This window comes from Enhydra lutris, unplaced genomic scaffold (genome assembly GCF_002288905.1).
Source record: "Enhydra lutris kenyoni isolate GAN:26980312 unplaced genomic scaffold, ASM228890v2 scaffoldscaffold4, whole genome shotgun sequence".
NCBI lineage: Eukaryota > Metazoa > Chordata > Mammalia > Carnivora > Mustelidae > Enhydra > Enhydra lutris.
Window position 1 is genome coordinate 60963215 of NW_019154088.1, and position 16682 is coordinate 60979896.

At 35.3% G+C, this 16682-nt stretch overlaps 1 protein-coding gene across 5 annotated transcripts in view; it reads left to right on the forward strand.

The window, feature by feature from the left end:
- LOC111159793 (fucosyltransferase 8) overlaps positions 1-16682 on the forward strand; it is a 294732-nt gene that overhangs the window by 217912 nt on the left and 60138 nt on the right. For all 5 annotated transcript variants that reach the window (XM_022522421.1, XM_022522412.1, XM_022522403.1 and 2 more), the window contains 2 exons: positions 2636-2750; positions 14110-14347. In XM_022522421.1, coding sequence (XP_022378129.1) covers positions 2636-2750; positions 14110-14347 — 353 coding nt within the window. The remainder of the gene's footprint in view (positions 1-2635; positions 2751-14109; positions 14348-16682) is intronic.

The following is a 16682-nucleotide window of genomic DNA, read 5'->3' on the forward strand; positions in this document are numbered from 1 at the left end:
TTCCCAACCCCAGTCCTTGTCAGTCATTAGGTCTGTTTCTTGTACCTATAATTTTGTCTTTTCTAGAACTTTGTGTAAATGCAGTCATTATGTTATATAGCTTTTGAGTGTGGTTTCTTTCACTCGGCTTATGCGTCTGAGATTCACCCATGTTGTTTTGTATATTCGTAGTTCATTCTTTTTATTGCTGAGTAATATCCCACTGTATAGATATACCACTGATAGTTTATCCATTCACCATTTGAAGGACATATGGGTTGTTTACTTGTTTCTGGTGATTATGTGTAAAGCCACTACAAACATTAACATGCATGTTTTTGCAGAAACATGTTTTCATTGCTTTTGGATTAAATATCTAGAGCGGGCTATGTGAGTCATATGTTGAGTGTCTCTTTAATTTATAAGATACTGCCAAACTAGATTTTCAAGTGATGATTTCATTCTAGCAATTGCATATTACCACACTTCATAGTAATACAGTCAAATTTACCTGCTGCTTTTGACATCATTGAGCATGAATTGATTGTGGCCTCTTTGAAATAGTGAGAAGGAGATTAAGTTAAGAGTGATTATTTTTGTTATAGTGATTTTATTATATGTGTAGTAGTGTAGGTTCAGTGCTTGGATTTCTTACTATACATATCTGTCCCTCAACCTCTGGGGATAGCATGGAAAATTCTGCCTTAGCACCGTCTTAGGTTGCCCAGAGACATGCTTAACTTAATCACTGTTGCTTTGGTTCTTTTTGCATTTCTTATATATTGCCAGACACCAATGTTCATGAAATAGTTCCTGGAGCTACTTCTTTCTGATTTTAGATTATAGCAATTATTAAACTCCAAACTGAAGGAGAAGGAGGGCTTACAGGGCTGATGGACTCTTCCTCAATTTAGTTGGCTGAAATTATTAAGAAATCATCTGGTGAAGCAGCATTCTCATTGCTTGGGCCTGGTCTGCATCATCTCATTATCAGTAATATATATAAAGCAGCTTTGGTAAGACTGACGTGAAATGTTTCCCAATGATAAATGATATTTATGGCTAATTGCGCTGATTGACTGATGCTGTGTATAGGGGATTGTGTAGCAAAGGAAAGGACTTCGACTCAGATAAGGGGTGAAATATCTGGTTATGGGGAAGATTAGTAGGTTAATAGCTTATAGATTTATTTGATCAGAATTGCTGATCATAGCTATTATAGCACAATAGCAGCGTTTTCACTCTCTTTATAGATGCCACTATATGCCACTAGTCTTTGAATGGTCAAGGAGTTGATATTTTCATTCTTGAAAAGTTAAGTTTTATGAACCTTCAAAGCTGTTCTTTGTTTTTTATTTCATGCACACACACACACACACACATACACGCAAGAAGGAATGAAGGAAGACCTTAAGTTCTTTGAGATGTGACCTGATTGAGATTTATTTTAAACTGGAATGTAGATACTCTTCATACACAAGGTAAAAGTTCTGAAACAGCTCTGAGGCATTGTAGTGTAAATAGAATGTCTAGTCTGTTCGGGCTGCTGTAACAAAATACCTAAGACTGCATAGCTTGTAAACAACAGAAACATTTCTCACAGTTATGGAGCCAGGGAAGTCCAAGATCAAGTCCAGATTTGGTGTCTGGTGAGAACCTGCTTTCTTTATCATGGACAGCACCTTCTCACTGTGTCCTCACATGGTAGAAGGGGCTAGGGAGTTCTGTGGGGTCTTTTATAAGAGCACTAATCCCATTCATAAGCGTTCTACCCTCATGACCTAATCATCTCCCAAAGATCCAACTTTGTGCCATAGCCCATATTTGTGAATAAAGTTTTATTAGAAAACAGGCACATGCATTCATTTACTTATTGTCTATGGCAGCTTTCCTGCGACAACAGCAAAAGAGCCCACAGATCCTGAAACATTTACTATCTGGCCCTTTATCGAAAAATGTTTGCTGAACTTTGCTTTGGACCATTGTTTAACAGTTATGTCAGAATTTTTCCTCTCATCTTTTATTCCGACATAGTGTTTATGTATGAAGAGATAATTTAGGAGGGGCAAAGAAATGACAGAACAAAAATGTAGTATCCAAGTACTGGCACCAACTTATTTCTCTCCCTTATGTTACTTTACCTGTTTCTTTGCTATGGGTTTCTACTTCCCCTGAAATCTATAGTGCTCTTTGTTGGAAAATAAGTGCAGCTGACCTGCCTGGGGGAAAACAATATGTTTCTGTCAACAGTGAAAATTTACTATAGGAATGAGTCTTGAATGTTATGGACTAATGGTTGAATTTCAAAAAAAGAAAAGAAAAGGAAAAGAAAAAGAAAAATCTGTGAGATAGATATAAAATGTAACAATGACGTCAAATTTGCCTTTATAAATATGTTTTAAGAACAAAAGCCAAACATACTTTAAGATGTAAAGGAAGCTGTGATAAAAATGTTTCATCATACTGAGAACATGGATAGAAATTATTAAAAAAATTAAAAGAACCAAAAAAAAAAAAGAAGGAAAATAAAGGATGAGAACCAGTATCAGTGTGAACATCAATCTTTATGAAGAATTTGATTCTCGTTTTATAATTTTGTGTAATCCTATGATGAAGTACAAATAAGTTAGATTTCCAAATGTTGTTTGTTTTATAGGTCTATAATGACGGATCTATACTACCTCAGTCAAACAGATGGAGCGGGTGATTGGCGGGAAAAAGAGGCCAAAGATCTGACAGAGCTGGTCCAGCGGAGAATAACATATCTTCAGGTGAGAAAATTAGGTAAAGAAATAAAATCATAATAAGACTAAGAGTTGCTGTTGGTTTTAGTCTTTCTGGCCCTTTTTTTTTTTTTCTTAAGTATTTACTCATTTTACATATTTATTCAGAAAGATCCTATGTTATGTCTTCAGTGCAATACAAAGATGGCTAAAACAAAGCCCCTGCCTTAAAGGAGCTACTTCTTACACTTACACACACACACACACACACACACACACACCCCACAATGCAAAGTAGGTAGTGATACATTTTATGTGAGACATACAGATGAAATGCTCATTGGAGGAAGATGTCAGAGATAGCTTTGTGGAAAAGGTATTTGAATTGAGCTGAAAAGGACAATTGGGTAGGATTTAGACACATAGAAATTGAAAGGTGTGTACTAACTGGAGCATGTGGTATGAATAATGGTCCATAGTTGGGAAAGAACAGGACAGAAACCCATTGAATAATGGGATATTTTAACTTGTCTGGAGTTTTGGGTTGTGTGAACAGGTGGTATAAAATAAGCTAGAAAAGGTAGGTTTGGGAGCCAGGTTGCAGAGGTCTGTGGGTGCAGTTTAAGGTATTTGGTGCATAAGCAGCAAGTGGTTGCTAAAAGATTTTGTTTCATAAGCATCATTATAACAAAAAACAGCCACAAGTCCCAGCCCTTTTAAATTTATTCTCTTCACTTTTTGGGTTTTCTTCTAGCTCTTTTTAAGATGCATACCCAATCTTACATATTTGTTACAATTAATTTACTTTTTAAATTTTGGTTTTTTGCTTAATATGCCATAAGCTTTTTTCCATTTTGGAGTCACAGCCTGCTTTTGAAAGATCTTTACACCTAAGAGCGGGATGATGAGGGTGCTGCTGTTAATCTGTGAGTATTATTTTGGCTGCACTGGATTAGTATTGGAAGAGACTAGAAACAAAGAGATCGTTTAGGAGGTGAGGACCACCCGGCAGGTGAGAAATACGGAGGTATGTGGCAGTTTGCATCAGAAGTGAAGAGACAAAGTTGAGACTGGGAAGTAGAACTGATAGGCCCTTCCAAGTGTGTGCAAGAGCTGAAGTGACTGGGATGATAGGTGCACTGTTATCTGACAGGGAACTTAAAGAAAGAATAGCCTTGGGATAAGCAATGAATTAGTGTAAGTAACTTCAAAATGCTGCAAGTTGAAAACCATGCCCATCGTTTTCTAATACTATTGCTAGTATACTTTCTGTGTACAGTCACTCTGCTTTCCTTCTAAGGTTTAAGTGTCTTGTAACAAAAGCAAAATAATAGCCAGTGACCTACTTCTCTATATGTCAAAGTGCACATTTTCCTACACTTAAATAGGAAAAAATAGAAAATCAAGTGTTTAAAGAGATCATTAAAAACCAAACTGATTTTGGCATGCTATCTTGGTCTCATACTCCCATGACCATTCATCAGAGGTGTCTGCAGAATGATAAACACTTGCCTCCTGTGGAGAAGAGGTAATTATCTCCTATCAACTAGAACCTCATTCAGTGAACTATAAACAGCTGGTGGTGCAGAACTATCAACCTCATTTAAAATGGAAATAACTATGGTTCCCAAGTTTCTTCCATTCCCACATATTCATTAGATTTTTACTCAACAAATGTTATATTTAAACTATGATTTGGTCATAGTTCAGCTCCACATACTATAACAAGTACCTGCCACCTGCTTTAGTTAATTTTTTCCTCTTGGCCAAGTGCTTTTACTTATACTGCAGATTTGATCCTCTGTGTGCTAGTTCTGTGGTTCTGTATTAAGAATTTCACTTGTAAATCACGCTAATAATTTAAAACCATGTTGGCTTTTTCAGTCTTTTAAACTATAGCACAACAGTATTTCAGTTGGACCTTACTTTCAGTTTCAAATATTGCTATTTAACAGATGCTTACTTCCATCCTTTTCTCTTTTTTTCCACTGAAAAAGAAGTGATTTTGAAAATTCAAGGGATGAGGAAAATCTCAGTAGGAAAAAACATATTTCAGAAAAATAGTTTTCTTTAATTATTTAATGTATTCATGATCATTTTTGCCATTTAGTCCAAAAGTTCTTTGAAGTCAGGAACTGTATTTTTAACATACTATTTGTTAGAGATTAATAATGCTAGTCATTCACTCTTTACCTTCTTTGGATAGAGGAGACTAAGAGTCTTTACTCCCATTCCAACAAAATTAAACACGTATTTTTGTAAGAAATGCTTTCTCCAACTGGAACTTCTATTCTCAGCTTAGAAAAGCACAAGCTACCTTAAAAAGAATGATTTGTTACTGGTCTAACTAAATGGATTAGAGAGTATAATCAAATGAGGTGAGCTATTTATACACATTTTTATAAAAGTGATTACATTTCTTTCCTTTTACAACTTTTCTTGGTATGCAAATGTATTGCTGTTCCCAAACCATTACTTTAAGTGAAATATTGTAAAAAGGCTATTTAAGTAACTTAAATTCTGAAAGACTTCAGCAGGCTTAGAAACTGAGTAGTATACTAGAAAATAAATCTGTAAAGGGAGATAAAGGAAAAAAATCTTTTTTTTTTTTTAAAGATTTTATTTATTTGACAGAGAGAGATCACAAGCAGGCAGAGAGGCAGGCAGAGAGAGAGGAGGAAGCAGGCTCCCTGCTGAGCAGAGAGCCCCATGCGGGGCTCAATCCCAGGACCCTGAGATCATGACCTGAGCCGAAGGCAGCGGCTTAACCCACTGAGCCACCCAGGCACCCCAATAAAGGAAAAAAATCTTTGACCTTTGATACCTATAGTCTACATAAAAATAAGCAGTTCATAGAACTTAATGGAGATTTTTAGAAGACTCTCCTACTTTGGCCTATCAGGCAGCAGTTGTATAAAGAATGATAATAATGTGTAGCTAACTAGGAGGGGAAAGATACAATAAAGAAAATGTTTTTAATAGTTTAAATCTATTCAAGAGATTTTAGTCACTGAAATATCTCATTGTATTCCCAATAAATAATTCAGATGATTTTATAATTTCAGTGATTGCTTTGGACAGTTGAAAACATTTTCAGCTTTACTAGATTTTTTACTCATTCTGATGAAATTTGTTATCAGTTCTCATTATCACCAACAAGCAGTTTTCTAAACTCTGATTTATTTAAGGTATAATGCAAGACCTGGTCAAAGAAAACAACCTGGATTAAACCCTTGTCTTAATGTATAGTAAATTTCATTTTAAGTCTAAACCTTTTTACAACTCTTCAAACCTTTGAGTTGAGCAAATATCATTATGTCTCCTGAAAATCATGCTTGACTTAGTCATGTAGCCCAGTCAAATTTAGTCTCAGTTTTAGATTTTCATTCATTTATTCTATACCTTGGTTTTACTTGGGAGAAGCAATTTCACGAAAGCTACTAGAAAGTAAAAATACACACACGTCAACTAGACATCAATGGGACAAAGTTCCGTGGTTGTCTTTGTCAAAATTATTTTCTCTTTCGAGTTGAAGGCCTTATGGTGTGGTATAAAAAAGCTCTAGTTAGTTAACATAGGTGTCATATTAGTTTGAGAAAGATTTTTTAAAACATCATTCTTTAGTTGAGGTATGTTAAGAGAATGCGTGTGAGGTTCTTAACATCTATTACCTAGAAAAAAATAAGCAACTGATGACATTCTAGATGCTGCTGCCCCAAACCATTTGATCTTTGAGGATAGAAACACCTAATAAAGATTTTATCCTCCTTACTTTTTTTAATATAAGTTGGACTTAAATTAGATTTTGTTTGATTTAGGTATATCAGTCTAGCATCTACTTTTTTTGAACATTATTCCATTTCCTCAGTGGTTTTCTACTTCTGGAAATATGCCTCTTTTTTTCCTAAGAAATGGCAGATTTCACTATAGTTTGACTCTGCTCTAGGTTATAATATACACAATGTTGTTATAGAAACAATTTTCCAAATCTTTTTTTTTTAATATTTTATTTATTTATTTGACAGACAAATCACAAGGAGGCAGAGAGGCAGGCAGAGAGAGAGAGTGGGGGGGAAGCAGGCTCCCCGCTGAGCAGAGAGCCCGACGTGGGGCTGAGATCATGACCTGAGCCGAAGGCAGAGGCATTAACCCACTGAGCCACCCAGGCGCCCCCAATTTTCCAAATCTTTAAACAGGTATGGTTTCCACATAGGTATAGTGTTATAATTGGGGATTTTGACCCCAACTACCAAGTCCCAGGCCAGAAGTTCATTTTCCATTGTCTTGGTCTCAATTCCAGCAAGGCGAGAACTGGGGAGTAGCAACATTCCCATGAAAGGAAGAGGGAGGCTACTGACCAGAGGTGGATTCAGATTTGGGGGCTGGACTTGAAACCTCTACAGTTTTTGGCACTTTTTATAAAAAGGAATACAAATACACTTAAATATGAAAGTAAATAGTGACAGTTGAGATTCTGTTTATTTGCATCAATTATGTTCTATAAATTCACCAAAAACACTGAATTAGTGAACCTCTGCTCCTGGGTGCCTGTGAATCTCTCTGGTCAGAACTCTTTTGTCAACCAATTAATATATGATCTTGTGTTGTGTATGTTTCTGTTTAAAAATATTTTGTATAATACATGTTGTTGATTCATTAACATTTAACTCATGACTTAAAGCACTGCGAGTCAGACTTGAATGAAGCTTATGTAACACACATATTTTTTCAGTAAGGGATATCATAGCTTTCCTGTGCTTAAGAATGCAGACAGCACTTCAGCACTATGCTTAGGGGCGATTTTAAACAGCGAAGTTGTCCACAAATGCACAAAAATGCAAAAAACATGGCATTGTATAGACTGCAAAAAGGATGCTTTTTCATAGTATGACAGCTAAAACAAGAAGACAAAATGCTACCTTGTTTGACCTCAGCTGAGAACTGTGTGCTTTGGGCAGCTCATATTTTCACTGTATTGCATGTGCCCACAAGTGACCCTGAGAGCACCTCAAGTATTGATTTTGAGATTACAAGCAAATTTTAGCTAGTAGGCAAATTTGCAAATATGGAACCTATGACTAGTGAGGATCACTTATTTATAATGAAGAAAAGAAATACCAGCAAATTACAAATTTTAAAAAGTTAATGTATACCATGACAACAGTACTCCAGAAAAATTGGAAGTCTTATTAATTGCCTGACACTCTTTATAATACTGTTTCCCCATGTGTCTTAGCTTCATATTCTTTATGATTTATAAGATTTTCTATAAAGTGAATTTACAATGATTTTGTAATATTTTCCATAAAGAGAATGGAAAGATTGAATCAGATCTTTCTCTAACATGGTTGATGCAAAAAGTTGTTTTTTATTTGGGGGGGTTTTAAAAATATATATTTTATTTATTTATTTATTTGAGAGAGAGAGAGAGAGAGACAGAGACAGAGACAGAGACAGCGGAAGAGAGCACCAGTGGGGAGGAGAGGAAGAAGCAGGGAGCCTGATGTGGGACTTCATCCCAGGACCCCAGGATCATGACCTGAGCCAAAGATGCTTAACTGACTGAGCCACCCAGGGACCTAAAAAAAGTTGTTTTTTATTTATTGTTATTTGTGACTCATAAAGTTTGCAACTTTACATATCTCATGTCTGTGGTACTGTTATAAGCTTGTGCCATACAAACAAAGGAGTTCATATAAATTCTATTTCATGTGATACCATAAAAGGAAAAAATAATAATACATATAATTGTTTAGCTACATTTTGAATTGCATACACTACATTTTTGAGGATATTAATGACAGAAGAGAACTTCTGTGTTGACTAGGCATTATTGAGAACTGACTCCCAATTCTCTGATTACCTGACACTTCCTATGCTGGGTGCAATAGGACCTATCGAATTATAGTATATCCCCTTAGCCCTGTATCTACTATGTTACAAAAATAACTGCACCAAAGTAATCCTGAACCACATAAATATATCCCTGTAGATCTAGACTAAATGAATCCCCAGCTTAATTTTCCCAAACAGGATCCCAGAAATGCTGAAAGCTACCTCATTGCCGCCTAATACTGACACCAACACCAGGAAAATGAGATGGAAGGGAATTCCAAGTGGGACAAGACAATCGTCTTAACTCATTGTGGTCAAAGTTTATAATTTTTACAAAAATTTATGGCCAGGTGAACACATTACATAAACCCTCCTCCTCCCAGGGCCTTTGAAGGGACCTGTTCAAATGAGGGTCCCTTCAGCTTACATTTCAGTAAACCCACTCTGCCCCTAAGGAAGCCCTTCTCACTGAACTAGAAGGGAATCTTATGTCCTCTGAAGAGGCTTTTACTTGTGTGTATTGGAAATCTAAATGGTCGTGGCAAAAGGCTTTATCTCTGATTTAATTTAAAAGTCATGGAATCAGTACTATTTTATAATGTTACATCATTAATTCACAATTACTACTAATTTACTAAATGAAGGCCATGCGAACTTCTAAATCTTAGCAGAGCCTACATAATGTAAGAATAATTCTGGTTTACTAGTTGATTCAAAATTACTTGTTTTTAGCAAAATAGAAATTAAACCGGCTTCCTAATTTGATATATGTTCGATAGTAACTATATTTGTATTTTAACCAAAGTAAAAAGGTCTAAAATATTTCAGCATTTTGATGGTGCCTTTAGTGAATTAGTAATCATTTAGGTTTAAGAGATGCTGTTTCTCTTAATGTACCACCCTAGAGGCATATTGATTTTAATATATGTCTCAATTTTTATTTATAGGATAATGAGAAAAAATACAGCTTTTGGTTCTATTGATCGAGAGTCATTCTTGGAAACTAGCAATGTCAGAACAAATGCCTCAGATAGTGCTTAAAAAAAAAAAAAGGAAGAAAAGGAAACTGAATACAGAAGAATGCTGTTTTACCTTAAGTCCTTATTTTGTGGTTTGTATGTACTGTAGTGATAGCTTTGCTGGAGAATTATAACTATAAGAATGTTACATAATATTGTTAGCTTATAAAGGTCCATAATTGGGCTACCTTGTGTACTAAATGCACGAAATACTGCATTTGTCCAGTGTGAAATAGTATCTCTTGAGATTATGAGGATAAATGAGATAGTATGTTTGAATTAGCTTTGAACATATATCATGTCATTTAGCTTCATAGTATTTCTGAGAAGGAAGGATGGATAAGCAGAAAGAAATAGTGAGGGAGATAATTTTTGTCACAATTTTAAATTAGGAAAATGAATCAAAATCATACAACTTAATTCATAACAGAGCCTGAATTAGAACAAAATTGTATCTTAAGCTTCTCTATGCAAAGTTCTTTAACTAGAGCATGTTGTCTCAAGTAATTTTGACAAAATTACCTCCTGTTTCTGAAACTTGAATAATCCTCATCATTGCAAGGAAGAAGAATGTATGTGCCTATTAATGCCTTTGACTTTCAAGAAGACCCTATATATAAAAAATCCCACATTATAATTTAGAGAGTTTATAATTTTACTTTGCTCTTAACTATCATTCTTTACAATATGGACACTCATTTACTAATGAAAAAAGTACTTTTACTTAGCATTTCATAAACACAATGAATTTATCTTTTAAGGTTTAGTTTAAATACAGTTTTTATTTATAACGCTTTCCAGTTCACCTGAAAGTGATTTTTCCTTCTTCTAGTCCTTAATTTCTTGTTCATCACAGTCTTATTAAATTTAAGTTGTCTGTTATTATTTATGTATAATTTCTTATTCTATTGGGTTGTTCATCTCCTGAGTTTTGTTGTATATATTAAGGGCTTAATAAATACTTAATTAATGAACAAAAGTTCACCTTTACTTGGTCAGTGAGTGATACTCAAGGCAGAGAGAAGTGAGACCCACTTGCAGGGGACCTAAGAGGTGTATTTTCAATCTGTGTTTCCCCGTTTTCCATTCTCAGATGAGAAGTACTTCCTGGTAGGACTTCTACTGGGAGTGTATCATATTCCACACACACACGTCTCGTGTGTGTTTGTGTGATGAGTGGAGAGTGTCATAAAAGGGGAGAGAGGAGAAGAATCAAAAGAATCACAATATAGAACAAAACAATATGCCTGCATTTTTGCATAACTGATAGAGAGATATAGAAGGAAATACATTAGGCACATATATATAAGTTATTGAAAAACAGATTTTATCATCAGATATAGCTCCGCTGTTAAAGCATTAGCATAATTAAAGCTTCTTTTAGTAATGAGGCCCTTCTATATATGCTTGCTTGTGGATGAGACATACCAGCAAGACTTTTGAAGACAGAAAGTGTAAAACCAGGATCAATGGCAATTGACAAAGGCTATTTGGTAAGAAATTTGAAGATTATGCATACATATATATGCACACATGCGTGTGTGTGTGTGTGTGTGTGTGTAACAACAATTTATAGATTCCTGTAAATCTGTTTGTTGCTTGTTTTTTTTCTAGATATTTATTCTGGTGAGCCTAATCTTATGTTAGAAACACACTTTTTTTTTTTTTCTATTTCTCACTCTGGCTTTTTATGAACAAGATATTTTGAACTTTTCAGACTTTTAAATATTTTTATGAAAAAATTGGGCTGTGGCTCTGAGCTTCTTCAGTACTTTATTGACTGTTCTCATTCTAGTCATTCATTTTCTCTTCTCTTACTGCTAGTCTCTGCCTTTGAATCTTTTGTTGGTTACCCTGTATATATGTAGACCTTTATCATTCCCAGAACCAAATTTTCTTTTCTCTGTGTTGTCTATGGCTTAACAGAAAGATTTAATATATTCTTGATTTAGCTTGGTTTGAGGAGCGCTGAAAATCTTGATTTAAGCTTCATTTCATAAACTGTCCATTTCTTTCTCTTAGGACTCAGTTCTTGTGCTCAAAGCATTGCATTCTAATTAAACTCAGGAAACACAGTAGATGTGCTTGTCTTAATGCAGATGTGTCTTCTTTTTATTAAAAAAAAAACAGCTTGTGGTTTCAAATGTTTAATTATTATGTTCCCTCACTCTTTTTTTCATTAAAAAAATGAAGATTAATGTTAGACATAATAGGGGAAACTGGATGTGAGGTATATGGGATCTCTGTACTATCTTTGCAATAATTCTGTGTATCTAAAAGCTGTTCTAAAAGAAAAAGTCTTTTGAAAAATATATAAAGGACATTTGCTTTTTCATTCATATGAATTTTAGAGATATTCAAGTGCTATATTTCTTACAAATCATGAAAAATCTGACAAATGTCAGTTTCTCTATTTGCCCTTTAGATAAACTGTTGAGTTAATAATAAAGCTTTGGATCAGTTTGAAAATGTTACTTATTCCCAAGATTCTTACATTATAGTGGATAGAAAATAAAGGATACTGGTCTTCCAATAACACATCACATACCCTTCTGTTCCTCTCAAATCTTTTATGGCTAAACCAACTAGATTTCAAAGTCTCAAAATGAAAAGAATCAGCAATTCTAGTACTTGATTAGGGAAACAGTATTGACCAAATCTTGCTGAGTTTTATCTGGATTCTCTTAGATTCATAAGGACTCTTAACTTTTCAGAAGGTTCTTGATAGGGGCACCTGCATGGCTCAGTGGTTTAAGCATCTGCCTTTGGCTCAGGTCATGATCCCAGTGTCCTAGGATAGAGCCCCACTTAGGGCTCCCTGCTCAACAGGGCAGGGTGTCTTCTTCTTTTTCCCCCTTCTCTTGTGCTCTTGCTTGCTTTCTCTCCCTCTCAAATAATTTTTTTTTTTTAAAGGCTCTTGGTATTGGGTTCAGCTTTATCTAAGAAGACCAGTCTGCTGTGGCACAACTGTGTTGCATTTTCCCTTCTCAGCTTTTCCTTCAGAATCATTTTATACCTTCACCTTCCTAGCTTTTGTTTCTAAGGCTCTGCTTGACCAAGTAGATGATATCCTGGGAAATAGTTGTAGATTTGTGGTTTGGCAGTTGCTTTTTCTCAGGGCTCATATAAATTGAGAACTGGTTTCTTTGCTTCTCACTTTGTGGGAGAAAAGATTCTGTTCCTGAAGGCACCCATCCTTTCTTTAAACCTTGCAAACAAAGCAGCTTAAAACTTCCTCGGCTAAGGAGTCCCTGTCAAAACAAATTTTTATTTGAAGACTAAGATGCCTAAGGATATTTAATAATAGCCCATATGAATTATAGCAGAGTCAAAGCTTTAGAATAAAAAGGACATCTCTCATTAACTAACCCTGTTGCACCCACTGTTAGATAATATTGTTTTAACCATTTGCTATTCATCTTATAGCAGGGAATACAAATAGAAAAATGGACCTCCCGATTAAAAATTGGCATAACAGTAGGTGGGCAGTTAGGTATGAAATAGATAAAGGGGATTAAGAAATACAAACTTCCAGTTATAAAATAGTCAAGGAGATGAAAAGTACAGCATAGGGAATATAGTCAATAATATTGTAATAATGTTTGGTAACAGATGGTGACTACACTTATGATGAGCATTGAGTACTGTATAGGATTGTTGAATCATGTTGTACACCTAAAACTAACCTAACACTTTAATTATACTTCAATGACTAAAAAATTGGCATGATATAGAACATATTCCTCTTTTTATTATGAAATAACTAGGAGCAATCACCAAGATTAGTTTTTTTTTAAGTCCTGAACTCATTTTTTTTATTCAGTGGTTTTACTTCTGTAATGAAAAAATACATTTTGTTTGTGACATCTAGAACTCTGAAGATAGATGGAATTAAGAGGTAAATTATAGTTTTGCATTTAAGATGATTTGAGTTTCAGCTGAAAAGGTAGGCACAATATGCTGAAATAGAACTGGAATAAATAAACTGTTTTACTTCTTTTGTAAAAATCTTAGTCTATGCGACTCTGAGTTCAGAGATGATTGTACTTGCATATTCTGAGTGATAGAGAAGTGAAAGAGTATTTTTTTCAATGTAATGCTTCGTTTTATATTTGTTTAGTGATGTTTCCAAAGCAGTTGTTCCTTCTCATTGCTATCTCTTTAAAATAAACTTTCACTGGATTCTTTGAAATTCAATCCTTAAAGCTGGTTTCTTTGTTTAGTAAGATACACTGGATCAGGGCACCTGGGTGGCTCAGTTGGTTAAGCGTCTGTCTGCCTTCGGCTCAGGTCATGATCCCAGAGTCCCAGGACTACGTCCAGCATCAGGCTCCCAGCTCCATAGGGAGTTTGCTTCTCCCTCTGACCTTCTCCCCTCTCTTGCTCTCTCTCACTCTCTCTCTCTCTCTCTCTCAAATGGATAAATAAAATCTTCAAAAAAAAAAAAAAAGATATGCTGGATCAGTCCTGGCTAATTATATGATTTTTGACACTTGTCAGTTATAAAGAGAAGATGACCTCTCTTCACCTTTGTTTGTCTTTCTCCCTGACAGAATCCCAAGGACTGCAGCAAAGCCAAGAAGCTGGTATGTAATATCAACAAAGGCTGTGGCTATGGCTGTCAACTCCATCATGTGGTCTACTGCTTCATGATTGCATATGGTACTCAGCGAACACTCATCTTGGAATCTCAGAATTGGCGCTATGCTACTGGAGGTTGGGAAACTGTGTTTAGACCTGTAAGTGAGACATGTACAGACAGATCTGGCACCTCCACTGGACACTGGTCAGGTAAGAAGGCTGTGCAGTATTTCACATTTCTGGGTTGAACTGCCACGTTCCACATTATCAAATTTCTAGGCTCAGTTTTATGGCTCGTGGTCATCTTTTTCTCTGGATCCATTACTCTTCAATGTTACCAAGGTAAAATTTAGAATGATACTTTGTTTTAAAAGTGCTTTATGACCTATTTCATTTCTAATGTTCATTTTTATCTGGCTTTAGCAAAACCACTAAGTTTTTTTAAGGAATGTAATTTACTCTTTTAGTGATAATACACGATTCACTTTTTAGGGTACTTTCACATTATTGAACTCATTTGATATTCATAATTATTTAGTAAAGTAGACTGATAAATGAGAATCTTCACCATGTGTTAGAATCACTTGGAAGGCTTGTAAAAACACTGGCTTCTGATTCAGTAGGTTTGGGAGGGGTGCTGAGAATTTGCATGTCTAACAAATTTTCCAGATCCAGGGACGACACTTTTGAGAATCACTGAGGCAAACCATGCAGGCATCTTTACCTCCATTTTATAGTTCAGGACAATGAAACCTGATTTGCTTGTGCAATTTTAATTTTATTTAGGGAACATTTGATGAGGAAAAATATGAATAAGGTACTGTGCTAGACATTATCTCCAAAAATTTAGTGATAAAGGAAATAAAATATAGAGTTTTTTACTGCTTATCTATTGTTCTTTCTACACCGTGGTCATCTTTAAACAAGGTCTAAAGTTGGGCTACCCCTGTGAAAATCCTGGCTTTATCAGTTTGTAATCTTGGGCAAGTTGTGTAACCTAGGCCTTAGTTCTCTCATCCCTAAAATGGGAAGTAATAATTTACTTACCTCTTTGAGTTGCTTGGTAGGATTAAGTGAAACAATATATGTAATGCACTTAGCATAGTACTTGATACATGAATTCTAGTAATTATTAACTACTGTTAATAGCTTTATTCATTGGGTAGATATACAGTGAGTACCTAGAGTGTGGCAGATACTGAACTAAGTGATTAGGTAAAATGCTAAACAAGACAATACACCATCTCTGCACTTAGATCTTGTGGGAAGTCAAAAATTTTTCAAAAGGCTGAGGCATTTATGTTAATATAATTTCTCACGGAGCAGAGCATCTTTTTTCACAAATTTAACAGTAGATGTGGAATTAAGTAGCTCTGTCTTTGCCAAAGTGAGTAACTTTAGTTCCTTTGTGTCTTTTTACTTCCTTTGGAAAATATCAGATACTACCTGACTCTTCACAGAAGCGACAGAAAAGCTAATTGGGTAATTTTTATAAAATGCTTTAAGTTGTGCTATAAAATTTTCTATGTGATTTACTTTTTATTTTTTAAAGATTTTATTTATTTACTTGAGAGAGAGAAAGAGAGCAAGCACACAAGCAGGGGGAGGGGGAGTAGAAGAGGGAGAAGGAGGCTCCCTGCTGAGCAAGGAGCGCAACACAGGGCTCAATCCCAGAACCCTGGGATCATGACCTGAGCCAAAGGCAGACACTTAACTGACTGAGCCACTCAGGTGTCCCAGTTCTATATGGATTTAAAGTATTTTTTTGTGATGTGAGTTTTGCCTTCCTTAGGATGATTTAGGAGCCCTATTGTATATATCAACATATTTTTTCTTTGTAACTCCAAGTTTTAAAAGAACCTCTTAATCTAGAACCTTAGCTAAGCTTTGATTTTGAGGTTACATCTCCCATTGATCTGCTCTATAGTTTACAGCTGGGGCAAACAGATTAGGTGTCAAGGTTAGGAAGATACAGGAAAAGCAGTTCTGTCAGATTCATGGTAGCTAGCTTTTTCATTTTGTGAACTCAGTTTAGTTTTCAGTTTAAAGTTGCTCTTTGCTTGTGAAGTATGCAGTCAGAGTAGGGCAAGGTTCTTATGTTAATAGAAAAGTAAAAAGTTGGCCTCACTAGACTTACCAAATTTAGTATATAGTTTTGCCTTGCCTAAAAGCTACAACTCGTTGTTTGGTTTGATTTTTAGTCCTTGCTCATACATTTTGTAGTCTGTATTGGCAACTATAGCACTTGAAGGCTAAACAGGCTTGAATTTGAAACATGCAGAATTTCTGAATTTCTTAATGTTATATTTAAACAGGTTGTAGAAACCATCCTTCTTTTACGTGGATTCTAAGGCCTAGTAGACACCAGCTGATTTATCCAGAATTATGCATCTTATAAATAACAGAACTGTGGTTGGCACATTGACTTCCACCTCCCTTCCGTCTACATCCTTCCCAGTTCATTCATGCCCAACACCTTACCCATTACAACCATGGTGGGCACAGAGACTGTCCTGAATATCTAGGAACTAAATAAAATTACTAT